Source organism: Salvelinus fontinalis, chromosome 1, assembly GCF_029448725.1.
Source record: "Salvelinus fontinalis isolate EN_2023a chromosome 1, ASM2944872v1, whole genome shotgun sequence".
Lineage (NCBI taxonomy): Eukaryota > Metazoa > Chordata > Actinopteri > Salmoniformes > Salmonidae > Salvelinus > Salvelinus fontinalis.
In genome coordinates, this window is record NC_074665.1 from 8,073,660 (window position 1) to 8,100,629 (window position 26,970).

Consider the following 26,970-nt stretch of genomic DNA (forward strand, 5'->3'; position numbering starts at 1 on the left):
ACTGTTGACCAGGGCCCATAGCGAATAGGGTGCACTACTATTGACCAGGGCCCATAGGGAATAGGGTGCACTACTATTGACCAGGGCCCATAGGGAATAGGGTGCACTACTTTAGACCAGGGCCCATAGGGAGTAGGGTGCACTACTGTTGACCAGGGCCCATAGGGAATAGGGTGCACTACTTTAGACCAGGGCCCATAGGGAATAGGGTGCACTACTTTAGACCAGGGCCCATAGGGAATAGGGTGCACTACTGTTGACCAGGGCCCATAGGGAATAGGGTGCACTACTGTTGACCAGGGCCCATAGGGAATAGGGTGCACTACTTTAGACCAGGGCCCATAGGGAGTAGGGTGCACTACTGTTGACCAGGGCCCATAGGGAATAGGGTGCACTACTATTGACCAGGGCCCATAGGGAATAGGGTGCACTACTATTGACCAGGGCCCATAGGGAATAGGGTGCACTACTATTGACCAGGGCCCATAGGGAATAGGGTGCACTACTATTGACCAGGGCCCATAGGGAATAGGGTGCACTACTATTGACCAGGGCCCATAGGGAATAGGGTGCACTACTATTGACCAGGGCCCATAGGGAATAGGGTGCACTACTTTAGACCAGGGCCCATAGGGAATAGGGTGCACTACTTTAGACCAGGGCCCATAGGGAATAGGGTGCACTACTTTAGACCAGGGCCCATAGGGAATATGGTGCACTACTGTTGACCAGGGCCCATAGGGAATAGGGTGCACTACTGTTGACCAGGGCCCATAGGGAATAGGGTGCACTACTGTTGACCAGGGCCCATAGCGAATAGGGTGCACTACTATTGACCAGGGCCCATAGGGAATAGGGTGCACTACTTTAGACCAGGGCCCATAGGGAGTAGGGTGCACTACTGTTGACCAGGGCCCATAGGGAATAGGGTGCACTACTATTGACCAGGGCCCATAGGGAATAGGGTGCACTACTATTGACCAGGGCCCATAGGGAATAGGGTGCACTACTATTGACCAGGGCCCATAGGGAATAGGGTGCACTACTATTGACCAGGGCCCATAGGGAATAGGGTGCACTACTTTAGACCAGGGCCCATAGGGAATAGGGTGCACTACTTTAGACCAGGGCCCATAGGGAATAGGGTGCACTACTTTAGACCAGGGCCCATAGGGAATAGGGTGCACTACTGTTGACCAGGGCCCATAGGGAATAGGGTGCACTACTATTGACCAGGGCCCATAGGGAATAGGGTGCACTACTATTGACCAGGGCCCATAGGGAATAGGGTGCACTACTATTGACCAGGGCCCATAGGGAATAGGGTGCACTACTATTGACCAGGGCCCATAGGGAATAGGGTGCACTACTTTAGACCAGGGCCCATAGGGAATAGGGTGCACTACTTTAGACCAGGGCCCATAGGGAATAGGGTGCACTACTTTAGACCAGGGCCCATAGGGAATATGGTGCACTACTGTTGACCAGGGCCCATAGGGAATAGGGTGCCATTTGGAAGCCTAAAGGCAGCTGTAGCTAACAGTGATGGAGTAGCGTGTTTAAACAGTGTATGGATCAGTGGGTATTGTGTTAAGATGGAGTAGCTTGTTAAAACAGTGTGTGGATCAGTGGGTATTGTGTTAAGATGGAGTAGCTTGTTAAAACAGTGTATGTATCAGTGGGTATTGTGTTAAGATGGAGTAGCGTGTTAATTAAACAGTGTATGGATCAGTGGGTATTGTGTTAAGATGGAGTAGCTTGTTAAAACAGTGTGTGGATCAGTGGGTATTGTGTTAAGATGGAGTAGCTTGTTAATTAAACAGTGTATGGATCAGTGGGTATTGTGTTAAGATGGAGTAGCTTGTTAAAACAGTGTATGTATCAGTGGGTATTGTGTTAAGATGGAGTAGCGTGTTAATTAAACAGTGTATGGATCAGTGGGTATTGTGTTAAGATGGAGTAGCTTGTTAATTAAACAGTGTATGGATCAGTGGGTATTGTGTTAAGATGGAGTAGCTTGTTAAAACAGTGTGTGGATCAGTGGGTATTGTGTTAAGATGGAGTAGCGTGTTAATTAAACAGTGTATGGATCAGTGGGTATTGTGTTAAGATGGAGTAGCGTGTTAAAACAATGTATGGGTTGTCAGCATAACTATCATCTCCTCCTATAATCTCCTGCCCTCATTGTGCCCCTCTCCTCCTCCTCTCCCTCCTCCCCTTCTCTCCTCACCTCCTCTCCCTCCTCCCCTTCTCTTCTTCTCTCCCCAATTCCCTCCTCCCCTTCTCCTCTTCTCTCCCTACTTTCCCTCCTCTCTCCCTCCTCCCCTTCTCCTCTTCTCTCCCTCCTCCCCTTCTCTCCTCACCACCTCCTCTTCTCTCCTCTCCTCACCTCCCCTCATCCACTCCTCCTCTTCTCCCCCCTCCTATCCCTTCTCCTCTTCTCTCCCCTCCTCTCCCCCTCCTCCCCTTCCCCTCCTCCTCCCCTTCTCCTCTCCTCCTCCCCTCCCTCCTCACCACCTCCTCTTCTCTCCTCACCTCTCTCCCCTCCCCTCCCTCATCCCCTCCTCCCCTTCTCCTCCTCTCCTCCCCTTCCCCTTCTCCCCTTCTCCTCTCCCTTCTCCCCTTCCCCTCCTCTCTCCCTCCTCCTCTCCCTCCTCCCCTTCTCCTCTCCCTCCTCCCCTTCCCCTCCCCTCTCCCTCCTCCCCTTCCCCTCCCCTCTACCTCCTCCCCTCTATTCTCTTCTCCTCTCTAACCCTATAATGTGTGTTTAGGTGTATCTCAGATGAAATGGTGCGTCAGTACTCTGCTAAGGACCAGCTATCCAAACACTTCCAGGTTCCTGTCTTCAAGTTTGTCGGCAAGGACAACAAGGTCAGTAAGAACAGACACCCTGGGAGCCAGCTGGCCAGTTCAGTATGTATGTGTGTGCGTATCTATGTTCGCATCTCTGTGTGTATCCACGTGTCTATCTGCGTGTGTGTCAACAGGAGGTGTTCCTGCACTGTCGTGTGTTGGTGTGTGGGGCAGGAGACTCCCGCTGTTCTCAGGGCTGTAGAGGGCGTCTGCGTCGGGAACTGTGGAGGACTGAGGAGGAACAGGAGGACAGGGACTGGGACCAGCATCACGTGCTGAGTGGAGGACCCATACGCATCATGCCAGACTGAGACATTAGACCACCATGGCACCCACCACACCACCTTCGGGCCATCACACCACTGCACCACTGCAAACATAGAAATAGATATAGAGATGGATACAATAGATATAGAGATGGATACAATAGATATAGAAATACAATATATATTGTAGGAGCATGACCAGCATTGTCTCATGAGTGGAGGACCCATACACATTCTGCCAGACTGAGACATCAGACCACCACCACCACCAGATCACTACCACCACCACCACCACCACCAGACCACCACCACCAGACCACCACCACCACCACCAGACCACCACCACCAGACCACCACCAGGCGACCACCAGGCCACTACCACCAGACCACCACCACCACCACCACCACCACCACCAGACCACCACCACCACCACCACCAGACCACCACCACCACCACCACCACCACCAGGCCACTACCACCACCACCACCACCACCACCACCACCACCAGACCACCACCACCACCAGACCACCACCACCACCACCACCACCACCACCACCACCACCACCACCAGACCACCACCACCACCACCACCAGACCACCACCACCAGACCACCACCAGGCGACCACCAGGCCACTACCACCACCACCACCACCACCACCACCAGACCACCACCAGGAGACCACCAGGCCACTACCACCACCACCACCACCACCAGGCGACCACCAGGCCACTACCACCACCAGACCACCACCAGGCCACCACCAGACCACCACCAGACCACCACCAGACCACTACCAGGCCACCACCAGACGACCACCAGGCCACTACCACCACCAGGCCACCACCAGACCACCATCAGACCACCACCACCACCACCAGGCCACTACCACCACCACCAGACCACCACCAGGCCACCACCAGGCCACTACCACCACCACCAGACCACCACCAGACGACCACCAGGCCACTACCACCACCAGACCACCACCAGGCCACTACCACCACCAGACCACCACCAGACCACCACCAGACAACCACCAGGCCACTACCACCACGACCACCACCAGACCACCACCACCACCAGACCACCACCAGACCACCACCAGACCACTACCACCACCAGACCACCACCAGACCACCACCAGGCCACTATCACCACCACCACCACCACCAGGCCACTACCACCAGGCCACCACCACCACCAGGCCACCACCAGACCACCACCACCACCAGACCACCACCAGACCACCACCAGACCACCACCAGACCACCACCAGGCCACTACCACCACCACCAGGCCACCACCAGGCCACCAACAGGCCACCAACAGGCCACCACCACCACCAGACCACCACCACCACCAGGACACCACCAGACCACAACCAGACCACCACCAGACCACCACCAGGCCATTACTAGACCACCACCAGACCACCACCAGGCCACCAGCAGGCCACCACCAGACCACCAGGCCACCACCAGGCCACCACAACCACCCCCAGGCCACTACCAGGCCACCACCAGACCACCACCAGACCACCACCAGGCCACCACAACCACTACCAGGCCACCACCAGACCACCACCAGACCACCACCAGGCCACTACCAGGCCACCACCAGGCCACTACCAGGCCACCACCAGGCCACCACCGCCACCACCAGGCCACCACCAGACCACCACCAGGCCACCACCAGGCCACCACCACCACCAGACCACCACCAGACCACCAGGCCACCACCAGACCACCAGGCCACCACCAGACCACCAGGCCCCCACCAGACCACCAGGCCACCACCAGACCACCACCAGACCACCACCAGGCCACCACCACCACCAGACCACCACCAGACCACCACCAGGCCACTACCACCACCAGACCACCACCAGGCCACTACCACCACCAGACCACCACCAGACCACCACCAGACAACCACCAGGCCACTACCACCACGACCACCACCAGGCCACCACCACCACCAGACCACCACCACGACCACCACCAGGCCACCACCACCACCAGACCACCACCAGACCACCAGGCCACCACCAGACCACCACCAGGCCACCACCACCAGACCACCAGGCCACCACCAGACCACCACCACCACCACCAGACCACCACCACATCACCAGACCACCAGACCACCTTCACCACCCCCCCAGACCACCAGGCCACCACCACCACCACCACCAGGCTACCACCACCACCACCAGGCCACCACCACCACCACCAGGCCACCACCACCACCACCAGGCCACCACCACCGCCACATCACCAGACCACCAGGCCACCACCACCACCACCAGACCACCACCAGCACCACCAGACCACCAGCACCACCAGGCCACCACCACCACCAGGCCACCACCAGCACCACCAGACCACCAGCACCACCAGACCACCACCACCACCAGACCACCACCACCACCAGGCCACCACCACCAGACCACCACCACCAGGCCACCACCACCACCAGACCACCATAGCGTGAAGGACTGCAGAATCAATAATGCTATGTGTGAGGACCCATTCAGCCCCAGAGTCTGCTGGTTTTCTGTTCTACCTGATCATTAATTTCACCCACTTGGTGTCCCAGGTCTAAATCAGTCCCTGATTAGAGGTGAATCACCCACTTGGTGTCCCAGGTCTAAATCAGTCCCTGATTAGAGGTGAATCACCCACCTGGTGTCCCAGGTCTAAATCAGTCCCTGATTAGAGGTGAATCCCCCACTTGTTGTTCCAGGTATAAATCAGTCCCTGATTAGAGGTGAATCACCCACCTGGTGTCCCAGGTCTAAATCAGTCCCTGATTAGAGGTGAATCCCCCACTTGGTGTCCCAGGTCTAAATCAGTCCCTGATTAGAGGTGAATCCCCCACTTGGTGTCCCAGGTCTAAATCAGTCCCTGATTAGAGGTGAATCCCCCACTTGGTGTCCCAGGTCTAAATCAGTCCCTGATTAGAGGTGAATCCCCCACTTGGTGTCCCAGGTCTAAATCAGTCCCTGATTAGAGGTGAATCACCCACTTGGTGTCCCAGGTCTAAATCAGTCCCTGATTAGAGGTGAATCACCCACTTGGTGTCCCAGGTCTAAATCAGTCCCTGATTAGAGGGGAACTATGGGGGAACGCAGTGGAACTGGCATCTAGGTCCAGAGTTGAGTTTGAGGGGCCTAGTGGTTCCGTCTGAAAGGACATGATGACATCCACCACAGTCTTTCTCTCTGTCACTAATTTACCATGACAACTCACACAACTCAAAAGGTCAAGAGAACCTTCAGAGATTCTCCTGGTTAAACCAAATCAAATAGTCAAATCAAAGTACAGACTTTCAGTCATTGATGTAGGCCAGGCCACACATCCCTCAGTAATGCACTGTATCCTCTAACTCCCTTATGTCAGTCTCCCTTGTCACACTGCAGTCTGGTAAATACAGTACATCCATGCTTATATATGCTTACGTTCCAAATCGCACCCTATTTCCTATATAGTGCACTACATTTGATCAGGGCCCATCGAGGAATAGGGTGCCACTTGAAACGCATTCCTATATCTTAGCCACTTGGCCCTCTAGCGCAATCTCCTCACATTAAAGTGATTGGCAGTTCTATTAGAAATCGTTTGAAGGGCTTGAGGAGCTGGGGTATGCAATTTGTCAGTCGTACTACAAGATGAAAGATCCTGAACTAGGTCGGTGAGTTTTGCCGGATGACTTGTTTACAGGCCATGCCTGTATGTAGATAGATGCCTGACTTGCCTAGTTAAATATAAAGGTTAGAAAATGTAGATTTTCATGCCAATGTACTGGTTTCTACAGTGTCTTTGACTTTTTCCACATTTTGTTACGTTACAGCCTTATTCTAAAATGTATTAAATTCCCTTTTTTTTCATCAATCTACACACAACACCCTATAATGACAAAACAAAAACAGGTTTTTAGACATTTTTGCAAATGTATTAATAATAAAAACAGAAACACCTTAATTTCCATAAATACCTTATTTACATAAATAACTCATTTACATCAATATTCAGACCCTTTGCTATGAGACTCGACATTGAGTTCAGGTGCATTCTGTTTCCATTGATCATCCTTAAGATGTTTCTACAACTTGGAGTCCACCTGTGGTAAATGATTTGGAAAGGCACACACCTGTCTATATAAGGTCCCACAGTTGACAGTGCAAAAACCAAGCAATGAGGTTGAAGGAATTGTCCGTCAAGTCCCGAGACAGGATTGTGTCGAGGCACAGATCTGGAGAAGGGTACCAAAACATTTCTGCAGAATTGAAGGTCCCCAAGAACACAGTGGCCTCCATTAGTATTAAATGTCAAAAGTTTGGAACCACCAAGACTCTTCCTAGAGCTGGCCGCCCGGCCAAACTGAGCAATCGGGGGAGAAGGGCTTTGGTCAGGGAGGTGACCAAGAACCTGATGGTCACTCTGACAGAGCTCCAGAGTTTCTCTGTGGAGATGGGAGAATCTTCCACTGCAGTACTCCACCAATCAGGCCTTTATGATAGTGGCCAGATGGAAGCCACTCCTCAGTAAAAGGCACATGACAGCCCGCTTGAAGTTTGCCTAAAGGCACCTAAAGACTCTCAGAAGATGAGAAACAAGGTTCTCTGGTCTGATGAAACCAAGATTGAACTCTTTGGCCTGAATGCCAAGTGTGACGTCTGGAGGAAACCTGGCACCATCCCTACGGTGAAGCATGGTGGTGGCAGCATCATGCTGTGGGGATGTGTTTCAGTGGCAGGGACTGGGAGACTAGTCAGGATCGAGGGAAAGATGAACGGAGCAAAGTACAGAGAGATCCTTGACGAAAACCTGCTCCAGAGCACTCAGAACCTCAGACTAGGGTGAAGGTTCACCTTCCAACAGAACAACGAACCTAAGCACACAGCGAAGACAATGCAGGAGTGGCTTCGGGACAAGTCTCTGAATGTCCTTGAGTGGCCCAGCCAGAGCCCGGACTTGAACCCGATCGACCATGTCTGGAGAGACCTGAAAATAGCAGTGCAGTGACGCTCCCCATCCAACCTGACAGAGCTTGAGAGGATCTGCAGAGAAGAATGGGAGAAACTCCCCAAATACAGGTGTGCCAAGCTTTTAGCGTCATACCCAAGAAGACTCGATGCTGTAATCACTGCCAAAGGTGCTTCAACAAAGTACTGAGTAAAGGGTCTGAATACTTATGTAAATCTGATATGTCTCTACAAAAATACAATTTTAAAAACATTCTAAACCTGTTTTTGCTTTTTTTAATGGTGTATTGTGTGTAAATTGATGAGGGGGAAATAACAATTTAATACATTTTAGAATAAGGCTGTAACGTAACAAAATGTGGAAAAGGTCAAGGGGTCTGAATACTTTCCAAATGCTCTGTAAGTGTAGTAAAAACATATGTAATATCCATAGACAGTCTAATTTACGGTATATAACCGAAGTATGGAGAGCTAGCCTGACTGCCAGTCTGTTTATCCTCTCTTACTAACTTCTTATAGAGCTGTCTTGTTTGGCTTGACAAGAGAGCAGAACGACTGGCGCCCAGGCTAATAAAGAGAGCAGAACGACTGACACCCAGGCTAATAAAGAGAGCAGAACGACTGACACCCAGGCTAATAAAGAGAGCAGAACGACTGATACCCAGGCTAATAAAGAGAGCAGAACGACTGACAACCAGGCTAATAAAGAGAGCAGATCGACTGACACCCAGGCTAATAAAGAGAGCAGAACGACTGACACCCAGGCTAATAAAGAGAGGAGATCGACTGACACCCAGGTTAATAAAGAGAGCAGAACGACTGACACCCAGGTTAATAAAGAGAGCAGAACGACTGACACCCAGGCTAATAAAGAGAGGAGATCAACTGACACCCAGGTTAATAAAGAGAGCAGAACGACTGACACCCAGGCTAATAAAGAGAGCAGAACGACTGACACCCAGGCTAATAAAGAGAGCAGATCGACTGACACCCAGGTTAATAAAGAGAGCAGAACGACTGACACCCAGGTTAATAAAGAGAGCAGAACGACTGACACCCAGGCTAATAAAGAGAGCAGAACGACTGACACCCAGGCTAATAAAGAGAGCAGAACGACTGACACCCAGGCTAATAAAGAGAGCAGAACGACTGACACCCAGGCTAATAAAGAGAGCAGAACGACTGACACCCAGGCTAATAAAGAGAGCAGAACGACTGACACCCAGGCTAATAAAGAGAGGAGAACGACTGACACCCAGGCTAATAAAGAGAGCAGAACGACTGACACCCAGGCTAATAAAGAGAGCAGAACGACTGACACCCAGGCTAATAAAGAGAGCAGAACGACTGACACCCAGGCTAATAAAGAGAGCAGAACGACTGACACCCAGGCTAATAAAGAGAGCAGAACGACTGACACCCAGGCTAATAAAGAGAGCAGAACGACTGACACCCAGGCTAATAAAGAGAGCAGAACGACTGACACCCAGGTTAATAAAGAGCATGGAGCTCAATGAAAAACCCTGAAGAGTATTAACTGACAACATGTGTAGTGTATTGTGATTCGAAATCACCACTGTATACCAACAATCTATTCCACTACAGTATACCACCATTCTATTTCACTACAGTATACCACCACTCTATACCACTACTCTATACCACCACTCTATACCACCACTCTATATCACTACAGTATACCACTACAGTATACCACCATTCTATTCCACTACAGTATACCACCATTCTATTCCACTACAGTATACCACCACTATACCACCACTCTATACCACTACAGTATACCACCACTCTATACCACCACTCTATATCACTACAGTATACCACCATTCTATTCCACTACAGTATACCACTACAGTATACCACCACTCTATATCACTACAGTATACCACCACTCTATACCACCACAGTATATCACCACTCTATACCACCACTCTATATCACCACTCTATACCACCACTCTATATCACTACAGTATACCACCACTCTATATCACTACAGTATACCACCACTCTATATCACTACAGTATACCACCACTCTATATCACTACAGTATACCACCACTCTATACCACCACAGTATACAACTATTGTACCTGCAGTACCTTAAGTGAACTTATCACATCAAAATGGTATAATTAGTTATTCATTTATTCATAGAAAAGTAACAAAAAAGCCTGATATCCCCATCAGTCAATGGACAGCAACACGCATCACAACACGCATAATAACACACATAATAACATACATCACAACACGCATAATAACACACATAATAACATACATCACAACACGCATAATAACACACATAATAACATACATCACAACACACATCACAACACACATCACAACATACATCACAACACGCATAATAACACACATAATAACATACATCACAACACACATCACAACATACATCACAACACACATCACAACACACATCACAACATACATCACAACACGCATAATAACACACATAATAACATACATCACAACACACATCACAACATACATCGCAACACACATAATAACACGCATCACAACACACATCACAACATACATCACAACACACATAATAACACGCATCACAACACACATCACAACACACATCACAACATACATCACAACACACATAATAACACGCATCACAACACGCATCACAACACACATCACAACATACATCACAACACACATAATAACACGCATCACAACACGCATCACAACACACATCACAACATACATCACAACACACATAATAACACGCATCACAACACGCATCACAACACACATCACAACACGCATCACAACATACATCACAACACACATAATAACACGCATCACAACACACATAATAACACGCATCACAACACACATCACAACACACATCACAACACGCATAATAACATACATCACAACACACATAATAACACGCATCACAACACACATAATAACACACATCACAACATACATCACAACACACATAATAACATACATCACAACACACATCACAACACGCATCACAACACACATCACAACATACATCACAACACACATAATAACACGCATCACAACACACATAATAACACGCATCACAACACACATAATAACACGCATCACAACACGCATCACAACACACATAATAACATACATCACAACACACATCACAACACACATAATAACATACATCACAACACGCATCACAACACACATAATAACATACATCACAACACGCATCACAACACGCATCACAACACGCATCACAACACACATCACAACATACATCACAACACACATAATAACACGCATCACAACACACATCACAACACGCATCACAACACGCATCACAACACACATCACAACACACATAATAACACACATAATAACATAACACACGTATTTCTGCGCTGTAGAAGTAGCCTGTCAGTAACAGCACAGGTCCAACTAACTGATGTTGTGTTGTGTTAGACCAGGTTATTTTGGGGGTTGTACATCCCAAATGACACCCTATTCCCTACAAAGTGCACTTCTTTCGACCAGAGCCTCATGGGCCGTGGTCAAAAGTAGTGTGCGCTTTGTAGGGAATAGGTTGCCGTTTGGGACGCCGGCTTGTTTTCATACAATGTGCACATCAAATCGCCCCGTTAGCAGGTACATTTGTATTCTTATGTGGGATTTGATACTGACTGAAAGGTCTTCTCTGTATCAGGATTTTTTGGGTGGTTTGAGGTATGTTAATAAAATAATAACACGATAATATGTTAATGGAGTCATAGTCTTTACCCTGAAAATATATTTGAAATATAAATATCTGAGTATTTATCCGCTGTCAGTTTCAGAAATAGGTAGAAGTTAGATAAAGACAGTGTGACACGACGTAATGTTAGTATTTTATTCTACATAATAACCATTATTAACTCATAGGTCATAAAGTCATAAAGTCTTGTTAGGGATTTCCTCATCAAGCGTAAAGCCTCTGTCTGTTTTCATGTTGTCACAGAAAATTATTATATTTTCTATGTTAATAATAAAGTAACATTCTCATTTGTGCGGAGTGAAGTCCCACTGTATGAATCCACGTCGAGTTCCAAGCACCCTTTCCATTGATGATCCTTGCAAGAGGATATTGTCCTGTATGTCCTCTATAGCTCGTCCCTCTCCTCCCAGTTTTCTCTCGTGTTGAGTAGTGTTGTGTTGTGTCCCAGCTGGGCTTCTCTACAGCTCGTCCCTTTCCTCACCCTCACAGTAACATGCTTCCCTCTGGCTGTTCATGAAGGATCTGCAGCCCAGCGTCCACACTGTGTTGTACAGAGCATCTGCTACAGACTCACAGGCTGGGCGGGGGAGAGATACAGAAGGTTAGGGTTGAGAGAGATTATTCTCCCTTTTGTACTTTAACTATTTGCACATTGTTACAACACTGCATATAGACATAATATGACATTTGAAATGTCTTTATTCTTTTGGAACTTGTGTGCGTGTAATGTTTACTGTTCATTTTTATTGTATATTTCACTTTTGTTTATCTACTTCACTTGCTTTGGCCATGTTAACGTACATTTCCCATGCCAATAAAGCCTCTTGAATTGAATTGAGAGCAAGCGAGAGGGGCTATGATGAGAGAGATTTGTATTTGATCATGTTCAGGTTTTTGCTGTTTGTTCTAGGGCCAAAAAGATTGGAAAATCTCCATTTTGGATAGATAACTCTTCATGTTGTAGTTTGTTTAGTGTTTTCCAATGTTCCCAGAAGTGGTTAGAGTCTATGGATTCTTCCATTACATTGAGCTGATTTCTGACGTGCTGTCCCCTCCCGTAGTGTATTTCTGTATTGTTTTAGTGATTCACCATAGTGAAGGCGTAGGCTCAGGTTTTCTGGGTCTCTATGTTTTTTGTTGGATAGGTTTCTCAATTCCTTTCTTAGGTTTTTGCATTCTTCATCAAACCATTTGTCCTTGTTGTTCATTTTCTTAGGTTGTCTGACATTTTTTTATTTGATAGGGAAGCTGAGAGGTCAAATATTCTGTTTAATTTTTCTACTGCCAAGTTTACACCTTCACTAATAGAGTGAAATGCTTTGTCCAGGAAGTTGTCTAGAGGGGATGGAATTTGTTGTTGCCTAATCGTTTTTCTCCATTGCTTTGAACTCTAATATTTTATACCCCTTGATCTTCAAGAATAGGACTTGGAAATATAGATTAGCCAAACTGTTTTACCTGATCATAACCCCAAATATAAGGATTTATTAGCTTACTCTGTTTATGATTTTGTTATCATGGACTGATTGGGCTCATTGCTTCGAGTTGAAACAACCTGGACTCAGGGGTAGACGTAACATAGTAAATATAACTCCGAGACACTCCATTTAGTATGATATGTTACGTTTTGTATGGTATGTATTAATTTGTGGCTGTCCATCATACATTTCATATGATATGTTACAAATTGCTATTCGTACAATATGTTACAAATTGCAATTCGTACATTGTTACGGATTTGTTAAATGTATGAAATGTTACGAATTCCAATTTGTTGTGGCTAACATTAGCTAGGTGGCTATTGCTAACATTAGCTAAGTGGCTAATGTTAGCTAGGCTAGTGGTTAGGGGTTACGGGTTAGGGTTAAGGTTTGAGATAGGCTTAAAACAAAAATCTCAAAAACAACTTTCTGTCGCTGGATTTGAACATGCAACCTTTGGCACCAGAGGCAGATGCTTACCCAAACCTACTTGAAGGTAACAGCGCTCACTATTGCCTCTAGTGGCCGGTTTCCACCTCATCTCCCGACGTCCACAGACATGGATGGACGTTTAATACTGACTTGTATCATGTGTGACCTGGCTGCATTTAGGGGGGAACAAACTTCAACTTGCACCTTTTTTTTATGCTGAATTGGATCTCATTAAGAAAACAGGAAGGTGTGATAATGGATTTTTCGCCAACATCCTTTCTAAATTTAAAGTAATCCCAGAAGTAATAATTTCGTTTTTGAGAAGTATCTGTAATCTGATTACAATATTCTTGCTGGTAACAACGGATTACAGTTTAAATATTTTTTTATCAGTTACATGTACTGTAACATATTTCATGGGGAATAACCCTACTGACTGACTGACTGAGGGAGAGGAAGGGGGAAACCTAGTCAGTTGCACAACTGAATGAATTCAACCCAACCCCTCTGAATCAGAGAGGTGGGGGGGGGGGGGGCTGCCTTAATCGACGTCCACGTCATCGGTGCCCAGGTAGCAATTGTTGTTGGGGGTCAACTGCCTTGCTCAAGGGCAGAACGGCAGATTTTTCCAACATGCTCAAGAGAGTGAGTGAGTGCGTAGGTCAGTGAGCGGAGGACAGGATATACTCACCTTTGACCTTTGACACGAACCCCAAGCTTTTCTTCAGGTCAGAGCAGATAGCGTGGAGACACCAGCGGTACTTGGAGTCACAGCGGTACTTGTTGGAGCCACAGGTGTCGTAACAACTGTCCAGCTGGTTACAGCACTGAGTCATGGCTGGGATGCCAATGTCAAACTGTTTTGGGATAATACATAGGATTTAAATAGAGATTTATACATTCTATATAGGGATTTATACATTCTATATAGGGATTTATACATTCTATATAGGGATTTATAATTCTATATATAGGGATTTATACATTCTATATATAGGGATTTATACATTCTATATAGGGATTTATACATTCTATATATAGGGATTTATACATTCTATATATAGGGATTTATACATTCTATATATAGAGATTTATACATTCTATATATAGAGATTTATACATTCTATATAGGGATTTAAACATTCTATATATAGGGATTTGTACATTCTATATATAGGGATTTGTACATTCTATATAGGGATTTATACATTCTATATAGGGATTTATACATTCTATATAGGGATTTATAATTCTATATATAGGGATTTATACATTCTATATATAGGGATTTATACATTCTATATAGGGATTTATACATTCTATATAGGGATTTATACATTCTATATATAGGGATTTATACATTCTATATATAGGGATTTATACATTCTATATATAGAGATTTATACATTCTATATATAGAGATTTATACATTCTATATAGGGATTTATACATTCTATATATAGGGATTTGTACATTCTATATATAGGGATTTATACATTCTATATAGGGATTTATACATTCTATATAGGGATTTATACATTCTATATAGGGATTTATGCATTCTATATAGGGATTTATGCATTCTATATAGGGATTTATACATTCTATATATAGGGATTTATACATTCTATATAGGGATTTATACATTCTATATAGGGATTTATACATTCTATATATAGAGATTTATACATTCTATATAGGGATTTATAATTCTATATATAGGGATTTATACATTCTATATAGGGATTTATACATTCTATATATAGGGATTTATACATTCTATATATAGGGATTTATACATTATATACTTTATTTAACCTTTATTTAACCAGGAAAAGCCTATTGAAACCCAGAGTCTCTTTTTCAAGTGAGACCTGGCCAAGAAGGCAGCAACAATCAATACATTACAGAATTAAAACATACAAAAATACAATACAACATGATCCAGCCTAAAAAAAAAGCATTTACACTCATCTGTAACAGAGTCTCCCCTCAATATTTTAAATTAATTCAGTGGCACTAATATATCTAGATGAAGCATGGATTGTAGATTATTCCATGTGTCTGGTGCACAAGAAGAGAAGGCAGTCTGGCCTAATACTGTGAATGTCCTGGGGACTTTAAGTAGCAACCACCTAGCAGACCGGGTATGGTAACTGCTGGTGGTGACGGAGACCAGACTACAGAGGTAAAGAGGGAGTTTACCCAAACGGGCTTTCTAGATGAACACATACAAATGTATCTTTCTGAGCATATAAAGTGACGTCCAACCTACCAATTGGTACAACGTGCAATGGTGGGTGAGTGACTTGGCATTTGTAATAAAGCGCAAGGATGCATGATAAACAGAGTCCAGTCTCTGTAAGATGGAGGAGGTTAGGGATTGATACACTCTATAGGGATTGATACACTCTATAGGGATTTATACACTACATAGGGATTTATACACTATATAGGGATTGATACACTCTATAGGGATTTATACACTATGTATGGATTTATACTCTACCAACGCATTTATACTCTATATAGGGATTTATACACTATATAGGGATTTATACTCTACCAAGGGATTTATACTCTATATAGGGATTTATACACTATATAGGGATTTATACTCTACCAAGGGATTTATACTCTATATAGGGATTTATACTCTATATAGGGATTTATACACTATATAGGGATTTATACACTATATAGGGATTTATACTCTACCAAGGGATTTATACTCTATATAGGGATTTATACACTATATAGGGATTTATACACTATATAGGGATTTATACTCTACCAAGGGATTTATACTCTATATAGGGATTTATACTCTATATAGGGATTTATACACTATATAGGGATTTATACACTATATAGGGATTTATACTCTACCAAGGGATTTATACTCTATATAGGGATTTATACACTATATAGGGATTTATACACTATATAGGGATTTATACTCTACCAAGGGATTTATACTCTATATAGGGATTTATACTCTATATAGGGATTTATACACTATATAGGGATTTATACTCTACCAAGGGATTTATACTCTATATAGGGATTTATACACTATATAGGGATTGATACACTCTATAGGGATTTATACTCTATATAGGGATTTATACACTATATAGGGATTGATACACTCTATAGGGATTTATACTCTACCAAGGGATTTATACTCTATATAGGGATTTATACTCTACCAAGGGATTTATACTCTACCTAGGGATTTATACACTATATAGGGATTTATACTCTACCAAGGGATTTATAATCTACATAGGGATTTATACACTATATAGGGATTTATACTCTATATAGGGATGTAAACTCTATATAGGGATTTATACACTATATAGGGATTTATACTCTATATAGGGATTTATACACTATATAGGGATTTATACTCTATATAGGGATTTATACTCTATATAGGGATTTATACTCTATATAGGGATTTATACACTATATAGGGATTTATACTCTATATAGGGATTTATACTCTATATAGGGATTTATACACTATATAGGGATTTATACACTATATAGGGATTTATACACTATATTTATTTTTTATTTATTTATTTTATATCACCTTTATTTAACCAGGTAGGCCAGTTGAGAACAAGTTCTCATTTACAACTGCGACCTGGCCAAGATAAAGCAAAGCAGTGCGACAAAAACAACAACACAGAGTTACACATAAACAAACGTACAGTCAATAACACAATAGAAAATAAAAATTGAAAAATCTATGTACAGTGTGAGCAAATGTAGAAGAGTAGGGAGGTAGGCAATAAATAGGCCATAGAGGCAAATAATTACAATTTGGCATTAATACTGGAGTGATAGATGTGCAGATGATGATGTGCAAGTAGAGATACTGGGATGCAAGAGGGTAAGTAATAATATGGGGATGAGGTAGCTGGGTGGGCTATTTACAGATTGGCTGTATACAGGTACAGTGATCGGTAAGCTGCTCTGACAGCTGATGCTTAAAGTTAGTGAGGGAGATATTTGACTCCAGCCTCAGAGATTTTGCCAATTCGTTCTAGTCATTGGCAGCAGAGAACTGGAAGGAAAGGCGGCCAAAGTAAGTGTTGGCTTTGGGGATGACCAGTGAAATATACCTGCTGGAGCGCGTGCTACGGGTGGGTGTTGCTATGGTGACCAGTGAGCTGAGATAAGGCGGGGCTTTACCTAGCAAAGACTTATAGATGACCTGGAGCCAGTGGGTTTGGCGACGGATATGTAGTGAGGGCCAGCCAACGAGAGCGTACAGGTCGCAATGGTGGGTAGTATATGGGGCTTTGGTGACAAAACGGATGGCACTGTGATAGACTGCATCCAGTTTTCTGAGTATAGTGTTGGGGGCTATTCTGAAAAATGACATCGCCGAAGTCAAGGATCGGTAGTATAGTCAGTTCTACGAGGGTATGTTTGGCAGCATGAGTGAAGGAGGCTTTGTTATGAAATAGGAAGCCGATTCTAGATTTAATTTTGGATTGGAGATGCTTAATGTGAGTCTGGAAGGAGAGTTTACAGTCTAACCAGACACCTAGGTATTTGTAGTTGTCCACATGTTCTAGGTCAGAACCGTCCAGAGTAGTGATGCTAGTCGGGCGGGCGGGTGGGTGCAGGCAGCGATCAGTTGAAGAGCATGCTCTTAGTTTTACTGGCATTTAAAAGCAGTTGGAGGCCACGGAAGGAGAGTTGTATGATGTTGTAGCTCTGTTAACACAGTGTCCAAAGAAGGGCCAGAAGTATACAGAATGGTGTCGTCTGCTTAGAGGTGGATCAGAGAATCACCAGCAGCAAGAGCGACATCATTGATGTATACAGAGAAGAGAGTCGGCCCGAGGATTGAACCCTGTGGCACACCAATAGAGACTGCCAGAGGCCCAGACAACAGGCCCTCCGATTTGACACACTGAACTCTATCTGAGAAGTAGTTGGTGAACCAGGCGAGGCAGTCATTTGAGAAGCCAAGGCTGTTGAGTCTGACGATAAGAATGCGTGATTGACAGAGTCGAAAGCCTTGGCCCGGTTGATGAAGACGGCTGCACAGTATTGTCTTTTATCGATGGCAGTTATGATATCGTTTAGGACGTTGAGCGTGGCTGAGGTGTACCCATGACCAGCTCTGAAACCAGATTGCATAGCGGAGAAGGTACGATGGGATTCGAAATGGACGATGATCTGTTTGTTACCTTTCAAAGACTTTAGAAAGGCAGGGCAGGATGGATACAGGTCTATAACTGTTTGGGTCTAGAGTGTCTCCCCCTTTGAAGAGGGGATGACCACGCCAGCTTTTCAATCTTTGGGGATCTCAGACGGGATGTATATATAAGGATTTATACACTATACTTAGGGATTTATACACTATATAGGGATGTAAACTCTACATGGGGATTTATACACTATATATGGATTTATACACTATATAGGGATTTATACACTACATGGGGATTTATACACTGTATATGGATTTATACACTATATAGGGATTTATACTCTACATGGGGATTTATACACTATACTTAGGGATTTATACACTATATAGGGATTTATACACTATATAGGGATGTATACTCTACATGGGGATTTATACACTATACTTAGGGATTTATACACTATAAAGGGATTTATACTCTACATAGGGATTTATACACTATATATGGATTTATACACTATATATGGATTTATACACTATATAGGGATGTATACTATACATGGGGATTTATACACTATACTTAGGGATTTATACACTATATAGGGATATAAACTCTACATGGGGATTTCTACACTATATAGGGATTTATACTCTACATAGGGATTTATACACTATATAGAGATTTATACACTATATAGGGATGTATACTCTACATATTTAAAAGGCTTCAGCTGTCACCATGTAGAACCCTTATGACTCCATGTAGAACCCTTATGACTCCATATAGAACCCTTATGACTCCATGTAGAACCCGTATGACTCCATGTAGAACCCTTATGACTCCATATAGAACCCTTATGACTCCATGTAGAACCCTTATGGCTCCACGTAGAACCCTTATGACTCTAGATAGAACCCTTTTGACTCCAGGTAGAACCCTTTTGGGTTCCATGTAGAACTCTTTTGGGTTCCATGTAGAACCCTTTCCACAGAGGGTTCTATATACAGCCCTGAACGTCTAATATGTATTGTATGAATAAACAGCAGGCTACAGTTTACATATTAGTACAGTATAATAAACAGCCTGTAGTTAGTGACAGGAAACATACACCGTCCGGTACCTGGAATCCTAGGAGGTTGGAGCTGCAACCGTTGGGCTCTGGGGTCACGTATCCATAGCGATGCACAGGTGTTTTACCTGATAAGGAAATATAAACCACTTTTAATCCAAACCCTTGTGCAGATGATCAAAACATTAAGTTATCAATAATCACATATTTAACGTTCAGCACTCTATGGTGACATTTATTGATGTAAAAGTACTTCAGCAAAATATATATTTTACAGTTCTATCAGTTATCCCCATTCCGTTGTCCATACTAGTATATGGTACTACTCTACTGATATCCATAATAGCCTTAACTTTAGGATATGGAGAAATGTATTGGGCTAGTGTGGATATTGTAATTGAACCTGTAGGTCATGCTGTACTAACTATGGTCTGATGTGAACTATACCTCTGTCATCTGGTCAATCTATATCACTGAGACTCACTGAAGTGATCTATTATTAATGTCATGTAAACATGTTAACACTGACCTCAGCTATACCTCTCTCATCAATATCACAGATAGATAATTATAAGAATATACGTCTATTGACGAATGGGCCTCATGTTGGTAAACAGCCAAACAGTTCAATCAATTACTATTGACCATATGATAAACAGATGAACACAGAGGGGAGAGAGAGACAGAGAGAAGCCTAACCGGTGGTCTTTATTTGTAATAGCCTGAATGGGTACAATGTGATCTGTTATTTAGGAAATCAAGTTTAACTCTATACTGGATCAAGGATAGCAGTCAGCATCTAGGTTTTAGTTACATTCAGCATCTAGGTTTTAGTTACATTCAGCTTCTAGGTTTTAGTTACATTCAGCATCTAGGTTTTAGTTACATTCAGCATCTAGGTTTTAGTTACATTCAGCATCTAGGTTTTAGTTACATTCAGCATCTAGGTTTTAGTTACATTCAGCATCTAGGTTTTAGTTACATTCAGCATCTAGGTTTTAGTTACATTCAGCATCTAGGTTTTAGTTACATTCAGCTTCTAGGTTTTAGTTACATTTAGCTTCTATGTTTTAGTTACATTCAGCTTCTAGGTTTTAGTTACATTCAGCATCTAGGTTTTAGTTACATTCAGCTTCTAGGTTTTAGTTACATTCAGCTTCTAGGTTTTAGTTACATTCAGCATCTAGGTTTTAGTTACATTCAGCATCTATGTTTTAGTTACATTCAGCATCTAGGTTTTAGTTACATTCAGCATCTAGGTTTTAGTTACATTCAGGGCTTGAATGCATCGCGGAAGTTCAGCACTATAGCGCAATTGACGTTTTAAAGGCAATGTTATCGCATTTGCGGAGATTCACACGATAAACGGCTGCATATGTCGGCTCAATCTGAAATTACCTTTAAATTTAAATTGTGCCATAGTGCTGAACTTCTGCGATACGGATTGAATCACGTCCTAGGTGTATATAGCCAGGCTAGACATGGCAACAGCATGGTGGCATACTGAGATGTTCCTGTAGTCACTGATAGACACACACACAACCCCGGTCTCAATTCTTACCGTATTTACACTTGTACTGACACACTCCATTGCGTCCCCCCATCAGTTCCACGAGAGAGTCAAAGTATCCGTTGGCTGCCTGGAGGCTCTCTCTGACGGAAGCCAAACCCCATCCAGAGTCCTCTTCCTGGGCTTCGAAGACAGGTATCACAGAGCTGTCTGGATCCTCCACTGGAGCATCTGCCTCTGCTGCCTCTTCAATGGGCTCCTCCACTGCCTTCCCAAGGGTATCCTGGTCAGCCAACTCTTTCAAGATGGCGTCTTGAATCTCTGTCTCTTCAGCGAGGTCTTCCTTCTCCACCTGGGCAGACAACTCTTTAATCGTTGCTTCTGTTATCAGGGCTGCTTTTTCTTCTTTTCTCATGATAAGGGCGTCTAACGGGGCATCTCGTTCAGCAACTGGGATGTCCTCAACCGGCTCCTCGGCTACAACCTCGTCAGCTACAGCGACATCTGCAACAGGCTCATGTGTCACCAGGGCTTCTGCTACAGCCTCAGCTGAAGGAATATCATCGACGACCGGGCCACCTGCCGGCACGGTATCAACCTCCGACGGAACACCTACAACAGCAGAGGTGTCAACCCTGAACGTGGTCGGAACAGCAGGAGGGCCGTCTTCTTCACGGGTTGTCCTCCTGACTAGAGAAGCAGACATCCCAGAGGAGAGGCAGATGAAGAGCAGGAGGAAGGATAGGGTACGGGGAAGCATGGTGACCTGGTAGACAGAGAAAGTCACTGCACAGGTTAGTCTGAGAAGAAGACGTCCACATTTAAACAGACTCTGAGAGTACTGACTGTGTCTGTGTGAGAGGCAGAGAGGACTTTGGCCACTGATTAGGTCAGGGAGACAGCAAGGCACAAACAATCGATGCTGGGTTCAAAGGTCAATAATACTTTCCCACTGGGCACACAACGTCATTTAAACGTGGAAAATTGGGTAATATTTAATTAAGACGTTGATCCATGAGATTTAAACCTTTTTTCACCCACTCAAAAAGACAGCCAGAAGTTTGTTGAAATCCTAATGTTTTATGACTATGTTTTCAACCATCTAAATGCACAACCAAATAACAATGGAAAAACAATGTCAGGTATTTTGTATTTATACAACAACTTAATGTGTAATCACTGGGCTTCATCTAATAGCAGAACCACATGACCTGGATTACAGTTGAGATTACATTAAAAAGTACATTGTGCAAGTGATCAATGCTGTTGGAGATTCTGTACAGATTAAATGATAGAAATTGTGAAGATTTACACAGAACTGCGACCTTTCCACACCATCTTGAACATGAACTCTTTCTACTCTTTCTACATAAAACAACTTTTATAGTGACAACAGACTAACCTCAAAATGTGGTCAGAGATGATACTCATTTTTAAGGTTGAACAAATAATGTCACATTCGTTGGTAAGGTAGCCTTAACTTGTGTCTATTTTCTGTTTTACAAAAGTAATATTGAATTGTGTTTGGTTTACAATGCAACCAAATATCAAGGATATCTAAGAATTGGATAGTTTAATCTGAGCCACTTGCTTCACCCTATTCTTGAAACTTGTATTTTTTGGTTTAGTTGGAGACATAAATCCAACATATAATTTGTTAACAAGTTAATAGTCTATTTACTGTCTTGCGAAAGTGATATTGAATTGTGTTTGGTTGTCAACGCAACATAATGTCAGTATTTGAAGGAGATGTATATTTTGTGCCACTGACTGGCTTTAATAATTCCAGTTTGTCTACAAATGAATAATTGATATGTTGGATTCACGTCTCTGTCTCAACCAAGAGTCAAAGCTAAAGAATAGGACCAAATCCAATCAAATTTTATTTCAAGTGCATTTAAAGTTTGATTTGATTTTGTCCAAGCAGAAGATGCATCTAATTCAAATGTAGTTATGTGGTTGTGTTGACAACCAAACACAATTCAATATTGGGGGCTTCCGAGTGGCGCAGCGGTCTAAGGCACTGCATCTCAGTGCTAGAGGCGTCGTTACAGACCTTGGTTCAATTCCAGGCTGTAACCGGCCGTGACCGGTCGTGATTGGGAGTCCCATAGAGCAGTGCACAATGGCCCAGCTTCGTCCGGATTTGGCCGTCATTGTAAATAAGAATTTGTTCTTAACTGTTCTTAACGGACTATGTTAAATAAAAAAATATGTAATTGAAATATCCAGTTTGTCTTCAAAATAATAATTGATAACTTGGATTCATGTCTCCATCTCCATGGCAACAAAAGGTTGGTTTCCATCCAATTGGTGACAGATTTTCATGCAAATATTCTACATTTCCGATTAAAGAATTCGAATTTTCCCACCAGTGGTGTTTCCATCAAACTGATTTGTTGCGGATAAGTATCAGTGTGTGATGACATAGCGCACACAAAATGTACTTTTTCAGCTTAAATTTTCATGTACCGAATAAAAATCGATTGTTCAATGTGTTTCCATCACATTTTTAACTCTACCGATAGTTTTTGTCACAAACTGTTGCGTTAAATAACACATGTGCCTCCTCTGGTCTCTGCATGTGCGCTCTAGCCAACAGTTTACAGATACAGTGTAGGTAGGCTAGTCCACTGCATAATGACGTTATTATGGATAATGGATATTTTTGTAAAGCATCGATCATCATGTCACCAGAATAAGACCCTCAATCTCTATTGGAAAGTTGCACCCCCTTGAACTTTCACCACCCTGGGAAGTTCATCATAACTTATTTCATCTATAGCCTAACTGAACACACCATATCATCGCGTGACTCCCAAGTTTACCCGGATATAAAGGTTATTTTATCAATATTTGCGCATGAAGTCGTTTCCACCGCCATTTCACTCGTATTTAATATAGACTGAGTATTGGAAACATGGTTGCACACAGTGTAATGATGTGTGTGTGCTGAGGTATAGTGGACTGTCCAGCAGGACTGAGGAGAAGCCTTGGTGATTGGTTACCATGGTTATTCCAAGTCTTTACATTATTTAGCTACGGTATATTTTTTTGCCCAGAAAGTTTAGGATGTGCATATCACCTTTATTTGTTGATCCCGTTATCTCCTGTTGACTTCATGCTTGTTTTAAGTAATCTCATCTCTTACATTTAATCAGTGTGAACTAATTAAGATCACATTGACTCCAATGTGTAGCTTTATAAGTGACAAAATCACATCATGTCTCTGATTAGCCAATCATATATAACGTCTTTGAGACAGAGGTAGAATGACTAGTTTGTATTTCTATATTTCAGACATAGAGGTAGAATGACTAGATTACATTTTTATATTTCAGACAGAGATGTGGAATGACTAGATTACATTTCTATATTTCAGACATAGATGTAGAATGAACAGATTACATTTCTATATTTGAGACATAGAGGTAGAATGACTAGATTGTATTTCTATATTTTATTGGTTTCAGGTATTCCGTAAAGTTGTATTTTATTCCATATGTACTATTTCAATCAATTATTTGTATTCATATTGGAAATTAATATTATATGCAGGGATGGAAAATAAGATAGCGCTTTTCAAACATCGCAAGGCACAGATTTTTGGGGCGAATTTTACCCGGGCTAGTAGAAATCACAGTCTACGAGCCCGGCAGTCCAGTGCCCAAAGTCCTTCCTCCCTGATAACATGTAACAAAATATCTCAAACAACCAAATGACTGAAACGACATGATACTTTATTAACCCCCAAGGGGAAATGAGTTTGTCGACATCTTTATAAAATCCAATAATAAACCCATTCCAACATTGTGATAGATCACGTCTCTCTACTGCCATCTGGTGTTTATTGAGAGTTATGCTCATGTTCCTGCTTGAAACAGTACCCCATTATCGCTACTCTCCTACGTCACAAAGGGCACCCTATTCCCTATATAGTGCACTAATTTTGACCAGAGCCCTATGCGCCCTGATGAAAAGTAATGCACTATATCTATTACCCTTGTTTGAAGTACAGACCTCATTGTGGAATATGGAGATACTGATACAATCAGTTACTCTGAGTCGCAGTTTAGTCGTTAGTATCACTGCCAACAAGCACCTAATTTGGTCTAGATAAAGCCCACTGGGCACAGACTTCTGTTCAACGTCTAGTTTTGATAAAACATTTGGTTGAGTTTGTCATCTAACGTGAATTCAACAAACAATCTCACCAAGTCATTGGATTTAGGTCAAAAGTTGGGTGAAAAAAAGACAAAAGTTTTCCACATTGATTCATCGTCATCACATTTTATTATTTTGTTGAAATGACATGGAGTTAAAACCTACAGGAGGGTTTCTCTACAGGACGGTAGCTCTCCAGGGACAGGTGCCGGAGTGCCCTGGTCTAGAATCTACAATCTTTTGTGACAGAATATCAGATAGTAGACCTTTGGCAACAGAACAGTATGTCAAAATACTGCCTATGTGGAGAAGATGGATCTGTTTGTGTGTTGTGTACAGCAGTAGGCTGCAGGTGATGATAGGTGTGATGACGTGGACAGGTCTATACTGAAAGGACAGACTATGGTGGGAGCCAAGGGAGTGGACCCACATTTATATAGTAAAAGGATAAACAATCAAATCCTGGCACTATTTATTTGGACCAGCGGTTGTATGACATCAAAGCCATATTTACTATAATCATCACTACATTTAACAAAAGCCTCAATTATATCTTTATTGTTAAAACACTATTAACACAGTCTGATAAGTCAAATAAGATACTTAAATGATGTCATTACAGTACCATTGACTCCATTGTATGGACTACATTTGAATGTGTGGTTGTTGCTGTTGTAACTAATGCCATCGTACTTCTGTTACCAATCAGAGATATTTTAATGTCAGCTCGAATAACAATTATTACAAGTGATGTGAAGCTTGGCGAATGAGTAAATATCCGGTCTTCCATTATATATCTAGTTATGGTCTTCAGATCAGCTTGTTAGAGTACCCCCTAGTGGACAAAAGGAGGTACTGTTCCAAACGCTACTCATTTACTAGCGGTTGCGTTCTGTCGTCCTCGTGTCGCAGGGCGGTCCATATTTTGTCCCGCACCTCCCTGTGAATAGAACCAGATCACAGAGCCAACGGTGAGAGAAATAATTCCTCTGCTAATAATTTAGGTCAACCTTTATTTAGTCATATAATTTGCCAAGAGAGACCAGGGAGACCAGTATCCACAACACGTTATCGATTAGGAGTGCTGATCTAGCATCAGCTTCGACTTTCAGATCATCATGGAAAAAATATTGTATGGGCAGATCCTAGATCTGCACTCCTACTATGAGACACGTTGTGGCTACAAGACCTGGACCATGCCAGCAATAGGTATGTGTACTGTATATTCAGGGCAGATCTAACAGTATGG

The 26,970-nt window shown here is 43.2% G+C and overlaps 3 protein-coding genes across 4 annotated transcripts in view; 1 reads left to right on the forward strand and 2 right to left on the reverse strand.

Moving 5' to 3' along the window:
• The window catches only part of oit3 (oncoprotein induced transcript 3), a 34,675-nt gene extending 31,437 nt beyond the window's left edge, over positions 1-3,238 (forward strand). The window contains 2 exon segments of the mRNA XM_055864097.1: positions 2,772-2,871; positions 2,988-3,238. Of these exon segments, the coding sequence (XP_055720072.1) occupies positions 2,772-2,871; positions 2,988-3,164 (277 nt within the window). The 3' untranslated portion in view covers positions 3,165-3,238.
• An 8,963-nt stretch (positions 3,239-12,201) lies between these two features.
• On the reverse strand, positions 12,202-22,439 carry pla2g12b (phospholipase A2, group XIIB). The gene is made up of 4 exons (XM_055864165.1): positions 21,609-22,439; positions 20,099-20,175; positions 14,487-14,652; positions 12,202-12,459 (listed from the first exon to the last, which is right to left on the reverse strand). The coding sequence occupies exons 1-4, from the start codon at positions 22,315-22,317 to the stop codon at positions 12,341-12,343; spliced, it is 1,071 nt and encodes a 356-aa protein (XP_055720140.1). The 5' UTR covers positions 22,318-22,439; the 3' UTR covers positions 12,202-12,340.
• Positions 22,440-25,831: 3,392 nt separating this feature from the next.
• LOC129812575 (uncharacterized protein C6orf118-like) overlaps positions 25,832-26,970 on the reverse strand; it is a 102,410-nt gene continuing 101,271 nt past the window's right edge. For both annotated transcript variants that reach the window (XM_055864372.1, XM_055864285.1), the window contains one exon: positions 25,832-26,661. In XM_055864372.1, the coding sequence (XP_055720347.1) occupies positions 26,589-26,661 (73 nt within the window). In that variant the 3' untranslated portion in view covers positions 25,832-26,588. The remainder of the gene's footprint in view (positions 26,662-26,970) is intronic.